Source organism: Nuphar pumila, chromosome 4 (assembly GCF_984573655.1).
Source record: "Nuphar pumila chromosome 4, dmNupPumi1.hap1.1, whole genome shotgun sequence".
Taxonomy (NCBI): Eukaryota; Viridiplantae; Streptophyta; class Magnoliopsida; order Nymphaeales; family Nymphaeaceae; genus Nuphar; species Nuphar pumila.
This window is the reverse complement of record NC_143252.1, coordinates 20338211-20345385: the sequence shown is the minus strand read 5'-3', so window position 1 is coordinate 20345385 and position 7175 is coordinate 20338211. Positions and strand designations below refer to the sequence as shown.

The 7175-nt window shown below is 38.9% G+C and overlaps 1 protein-coding gene across 4 annotated transcripts in view; it reads right to left on the bottom strand.

The window, feature by feature from the left end:
• Positions 1-4470: 4470 nt before the first annotated feature.
• The window catches only part of PRR7 (pseudo-response regulator 7), a 43706-nt gene continuing 41001 nt past the window's right edge, over positions 4471-7175 (bottom strand). For 2 of the 4 annotated variants that reach the window (XM_090002648.1, XM_090002650.1), the window contains exons 5-8: positions 6211-6397; positions 5670-6105; positions 4827-5571; positions 4471-4741 (exon numbers count right to left, since the gene is read on the bottom strand). In XM_090002648.1, coding sequence (XP_089858774.1) covers positions 4634-4741; positions 4827-5571; positions 5670-6105; positions 6211-6397 — 1476 coding nt within the window. In that variant the 3' untranslated portion in view covers positions 4471-4633. Of the gene's footprint in view, positions 4748-4826; positions 5572-5669; positions 6106-6210; positions 6398-7175 lie in introns of all 4 variants that reach the window. The other 2 variants (XM_090002647.1, XM_090002649.1) reach the window with 1 other exon arrangement.

Here is a 7175-nt window from a genome sequence, read left to right as displayed (position 1 = left end):
GTATGTTATCCGTCTGCTCTTTGTAATTCTTAGGTAATTTGTTAGAATGTTGGCAAGTTTGTGCAATTATCATGTGAATCTTCTTAATGATTTTTACCATATTTGAAGCTTTGCATGATAATTGTGTGAATGTTGGGAGATCAACACAAATGAGAATGAAAAGTTGTAACAAATGTGAATCTTCTTAGTGAGTTTCTTCTTTTAGAAGTTCACAACATATTTGTGTGAACAGGTGTTACAACCCAAATTTTCAGAAGTGCAATTTCAATCCCTAGACCTATGGGTTACGGGTCATGTCTAGCCTCGAGAGAGTGGGATCTTTGTGATCCAAAATTCGATTGAGTTTGTGTCCAAACCAAATGCTCTAGGGTTTGCCTTGGGACGTATGCAAACTCTTATGATAGTTGATTATGGATTGGGACACGTGAAAAGGCTAGGAACGACATGAGATGGTCATACAGTCTAATTGCCTAAATCTAGTAGGTCTGTTTTGGGTAGTTGAATTCTACAAGGCAACGACTGAGACAAGGGCTTGGACCAGGGGTTGGATATGAGGTGAACACGTCCTGGGACATGGGTTGAGGTCTAGTATATGCTTGAGAGGATGGAGAAAGTTCAGGTCAATTCCAAAAGTAATAGTCCCGGTACGTGAACAACACTCAATCAATGGGTGCAGTTTTGGACTCTCGGGTAAACTTGGGACAGATCAACGAGGCTTTCAAGGTTGTGACAGGTTAGTAATACCTTTGATATATCTTTGGGAACACTAGCAAGTGACTGATCTAACAAAACCATGGCTAGAGAGAAACACCTTGTCGAATCCTCGGTTCAAGCATCACCTTTGATTAATGCCTAGGAGCTAGAAGGGCTTGGGACCTTGCAATGGTTTGACCAACCTTCTTACGAAGGGCTGGACTCATGTCCAAGTGAGAGAGATAAGAGAGGGCAAAGAAGGAAGAAGAAGAGAAGAAAAGGAGAGATGTCCAGAGAGAGAGAGAGAGAGGGAGGGAGAATCAATCAATTCCAAAAAAATGCATAAACTAAAACAAGGGGACCCCATGTCTCTATTTATAGTACTTGGCCTGGGTCTGGGTCTAGCTTCAATCCAAAAAATAAATTTAATTCATTTAACCTGTACACCATCTATTTGCCCAAATTGGGTCCTAACTGATAATCTTAGCTAAACTAGAAAGGGTTTAATGGGACTGACTAGAGTCCCTCCCTAACTGAATCCTAACTAGATCTAACATATACTATAAAATAGAAAATGACCGTACTTTATGCCTAATTTGATGCATTTTCCTAAAACATGCTATAATTTTTTATATTCTCCTCATGTCCAAAATCACAAATATGTGAATTTAAAAAGACCTTTTTATCCTTCACACATGAATTTTCTCCTATATATGCGATCTTTCTCCCAAATATGTGACATTTTTGTATAACAGTCTATGTTCTCACATTTGTATCTCTCTTATTTGACATAAAAAACTTGTATTTTTATAGTCATTGAAAAGCTGAGACACAGATCTATAACTTTCATATTTTGAGTCAGAACTGAAAACCCCTCTAGGGTTCCCATTTTGTATTTCCAAAATAAGAATAGAAACATGCTCTATAGATTGAAACAACTGAATAATCTATCTTTTAGAGGATGTTTTGACCCAGAAAATAAAGGATTATAAAAAATAAAAAAAGAAACTAGACAAAAATATCTTTCAAACGACACCTAATTTGTTGAAAAATAATGAAGGAGCACTGAGATACAACCCTGACAACATTTTACTAATATAGAAAATGAACAAGAGTAGTTGCACCTTTTTCTTCTGTTCTATGTTATTTTCTTGCCACCTGCGCCCGAAATCCAAAAAAAAAGAGACAGATCCAGATGATAACACTACTACCAGGATTACATTGATCTGATGAGCAATTGAGGAGAAACGTCTTCTAAAAGATAGATTGATCATCCTAAACATGCGAACAATAAACATAAGTGAGGATGAAGAAGTCCACATAAAATATAAGCAGACTTGAGGAAGTTTATATATATTTTATACGAACTTGAGGAAGTTCACATATATTTTATATGAACTGACTAAAGACTTGAGGAAGTCCGCATAATATATATGGAGACTTCCTCATTTTGTTTGAGTTTGACATGATGTTCGCAAATATTATTACGCAAACTTAGTAAAGTTCACAAAAAAAATGTGTAGACCTCATTTTAAGTGGGAGTTTATAATACATGACAAAAAGAGCGATATTTCAAGCCAACTTCATGAGTTTCGTGTATGCAAAGGATAAATTATAGGGCATTTCGGTTATTTTTCATACTAAAAACATAATTTAGAAAATATGAAATTCTACCTAAGGTGGACCCCTTTCCACATTTTTTAAAGTGTGAAAGTAGGAAAGAGAAGGTGGGGTCTCCCACCCTTGAATTTTGGGAAGTAGGGGAAGAGGGGGTGGTGCCCCCCTTGTTTTTGGAAAGTAGGGGCACCCCTTACTTTCCTTTCTCCTTGTACTTCCTCTTTCCAAGTTGGCGCCCACACATGGCCCACTTGCTTTACTTTGGCTCCTTCCAAGTTTGTGCCCACCCATAGCCCACTTGCATGACTTTGTCTCATTTCAAGTTGGTGTGGACACATGTCCTTTGATGGGGATGACATCTCAATTCTTAAAACTTTATAGGAAGCTGACACGTGTCTTTCAAAAGGCTCAAACTGTTTCATGTGTGGGTCCCATGTTGATCGGGCTTTCCACCTCAATGTTGGACCTTGGATGACAATAGGATCTTGGATCATCACTTGGGTCTGGAGCTCTAGCTGGATTTAGGTTAAGAACATCTCGTAGAGGCCCGACTCACTTCTTTAAAATTAAATGGAACAAGTACTAACATCCAAACCCAAAGACCCCCTCAATTGGAGTAAGAACTAGAAATATCTAATTTAACTAAAATTAAAAGTATGCCAAAATAAATTAAGGCCAATTTCGGACCATAACAAACCACCATGCTCTGCACCCCTTTGCCCTCAAAGTGGAAGACTACAACCCAACTGATTTGCCGCTTTCCCATAATCAAACATGAGGCTTTGATCAACCCCATGCATTGCGGTAACTGTGGTTACTCGATTGTTGCTTCATACCTACTGCAGAACTCTCCAGCCCAACCAAGTCTAAGCGAAGGAGTTTGAGACATGACCATGTTGCATTGAAGCTGGCATGAGTGTAGCTCGGTGAGGTCATTTTTTTATTTGCTTTAAGCACTACTTTACGCACACTCAGCCTGTCACAAGAGACATGACACCCTACTGACACGGATGTCTGATCGTACATTTTAATTGTGGACATTCCCTCATCTTGGATCAAATTTTCTGATTTTTTGATCATCACTGAATCTAAATCAACTCATGAATGTTTAGCTAGAGTCAACTAACTCGTGACTGTTTAGCTAGAGTCAACTGGTCACGTCCTGCCCAATAAGATTTGAGTTGATATTGATTGACTGTTGCACAAGTGGTGTCAATTTCAGACCGTAACACAAGTGTCTTTAGTTTTCCAAGGTTGGCCATGTGGCAAGGTGGTCTTGGGGCCTCACTTGAGGTTTTCCTTGCTTCAGCAAAGGTTCCTAATCATAAAAAAAAACATATTTATATAAACGTTAAGAGGCTACACAAATATTTTGTAAATTTTCTCGTTGATTTTGACCATATTTGGAGGTTCACAACATATTTAAACAAACATGAAGTCGTACAAATATGTTGTGAATATACTCAACGATTTTACCATATTCAAAAGTTCACAACATATTTGTGCGAGCGTCAAAAAGTTGGAATAGATATGATGCAAATCTCTTAAATGATTTTAACCACGTTAAAAGGTTTGCAACATATATGTGCAAACATGAAAATGTCATAACCACATTAAGAGGTTTGCAACATATTTGTGCTAACGTTAAGAGATTCACTTAAATATCTTGGGAATCTAAGTGATTTTAACTACATTCAAAGGTTTACAACATATTTGTGCGAACGTCAAAAAGTCAGCACAAATATATTCAAAGGTTCACAATATATTTATGAAAACGTCCAAAGGTCTACACAAGCATTTATATCAGGTCTGCAACATATTTGTGCGAACATAAGGAGGTTCACATACAAGCATCAAGAGATAGGTTCACAACATATTTGTGCAAACATAAAGAAGTTCACATACAACCATTAAGAGGTGAGGTTCACAACATATTTGTCTAAACGTCAGGAAGTCAAAACAAATATGTTGCAATGGGTAAAATGGTCATAATAAGTCAATAATCAATGATTTTGGACATGCAAAGTTTTTTATTATATTCATGAGTTTTTGCGAGAACACGCCATTTTTAGAGGACATTACGATCACATATATGGTTAGATCAATAAAAAAGTAAAAAAAAAAGTGAAAAAAGTGTTTCCTTGTAACGAGAGAGAGAGAGAGAGCATATCCAGTTGTATTGGTTTATTAAACAAGATCCTGTTCCAAGGGTACTGGTGTCCATCGAGTCATTAAGAGGAGTTAGCCATGAACACAATTGAGTCATTATAGTTCCAAAGATGAAAACACACAAACCATCACTATAGTACATAAAACAACCAACCTAGTTATCTCCTTGATGTGTTGAATTATCATACACAACCTGTCGGACAAATTGTCCACGCACACGAGGGCGCTGCTCCGCAAGTCTCTTCCGACTTTGATAGCGAACCTGCAACTTATCATAACGTCGCTCACTGTCAAAATTACAAAATTTAAAACAGACAGCAATTCAAAAACATTATACAGCTTGATACCTTTTTGTCAAAGCACCTTTCCTTCCTCTTCTGCCGGAATTTAGTAAGTGCAGCATCGCGTTGAGCAGAACGAGTTTGATCCACCCCACTGCCGCTCCCACTTCCACCTCCGTTCCCAACTACTGGGGTATCACTCTCACCATTTGTTGCACCAGTGTTCATCACCACATTGCTCCCGTGGTTACTCCCAGATCTGCTACCATTCACACTTCTGTTCAAGCAGTGCCCATTGGTTGCCAGCATATTTGAGGATCCGCATGGTGGTGCGGCAGCTACTGTCATCTTTGATAGCTCCTCCTGGTCATGATGGTCACCATGCTGATGCTGTGGCAGCATAGCGTGCTGGTGGTGGTAGTGGTGGTGGTGGTGGTGGTGGTGATGCTGGACTTGGACCCGAGGGCCCTCTTTTGGGTGCTGTGCTGCTGCATCACTGGCCTTATCATGTAGCATTGCTTGAGTTGAATGGCAATAATGCAGGGGTTGAAATGTGGAGACATGATGGCTCCTGGTAGCAGACATGGGTACGGACTTGTCCTTGATTGCCACTGGCTTGGAGAAGACATTTTTAGTGGAAGAACCCATGTCTTGGTCATAGTCACTGGTGTTTGAAACTTGGTTGAGAACCACAGCGTTTGAAGGATGGTTGTGCATGGGAACGATCTTCTCTGCTTCAGAGCTATGATCAAGTGGAAAAGAACAACTATCCACAAATCCTGTTGGAGCTCGAGTACTGGCAGTGTTGTACCTAGGTCAAATAAAGACAGCCAATTCACAGCCTCACAGGAAAAGTTGCAACACAATATGAAAAAGATTCTAATAGAAGAATGTGGAGATTTTGCTCACCTTGAGAATGCAGAAAAAACAGAACGTCTCAGGACATTCCTTTCATCATTCGCCTCAACATTACCATCTCCAGTTGATCGTAGACGCTTAAGACTTAGCTCAAGGAAAGGCAGGTCATTAGTGTCCAAAAAAGTTTTATCAGTGGTACGAACATCAACTGTAACTGTTGTTTCCATTCGAGTGTTATTTTCACCAGCAAATGCAGCAATCAGATTGGCAGCTTGAGTGGTTGGCTTCATGGACATGCACTTATCACTTTGGATTTCTGTGAGCTCCTTTTGCACATGTTTGTCCTCAAGTTCTTGGTCTTCTCTGGCAGAACCATCCTGTGGAACTGCTGGTTCGCTGGTAGAAAATTTCTCAACAGTATGACATTTGAGATGTGAAGAAGGCCTATCAGGGCCAGTGACTTGTAAATCCTTCCCCATCGCATTGTCTGGTCATGGAACAAAGTTGCATAAGATAACCTTGTGAGTATGCATCTCACCATGACTCATGTTCAAGATAAACAATAAGACTCATAATCCATTGCATAACTTACCAAGGGGAGGTTTGTTTTGTTGTTTTGTCTCGTCTGTTGTTGATTCGGGCATCCAGTTACTCCACAATGATTCTTGCTTCGGAAGAATTACTTGCACACATGTATTGTCATGGGGATCAGCAACTTTATCCCAGGGAGACACCATGGATGGGCTGTCAACTTCAGGAGCTTTTTTTGTCCAGGAGCTCTATTATGTGAAAAGGAGGAAAAAAAACTCAATCTTTATCATACCAAGTTTGGATGCATCAGCGCTTGTCACCCATCCTATTCATGTATGTTTAAACTCGAACTCAAAAAACAAATCAGGGAATTCTGATAGGCAATTAATATGAAAGCGCGAATGAATCAGACAAATAAGCTAATGCATTGTAAAATCTAAGACACATATCTTTAACCCTGCTAATGTTTTCTTGAAGCATCTATCCACGGGATCATGATGTTATGAAGAAATTCCAAGATCTTTTTCAACTTTTTGAACCATGGTCACAAATATCACCGAGATTTTGAAAATCTCACAGTATTATCGCAACTTATCGATCAAACGAGAAAGTAACGATAATATCGGGAGATTTTCAAAATCTTGCATGTTTTAAAAATATCACGATACTTTTGAGCTTTTTTCACAATATTAAATGTTAAAAAAAAAACATTAACACCTTGTTTGGCCATATGTACTACCTTTTTAGGGTTATCACTAAAGAAATGAAGCACAACAGAGCCGCCCTTTTACTGATGAACATTACGGGGCACAACAGTCGTATTCTCTCTTTTCTCTATTTATTCTCTTTGCTACATGTCATCAACTGGAGTTAACAAGGAACTGACACATGCAGATCTGTTTTAGGTCAATTGGCCTTCCTCTTTAACCTTTCTTTTTTCTTCATGTTATATCTGTTCCTGTTTATCAAGTTCACTTGCTAGATCCCATTTCTTGTCAATTTCTTCTATTTTTCTTGTTGGATCCT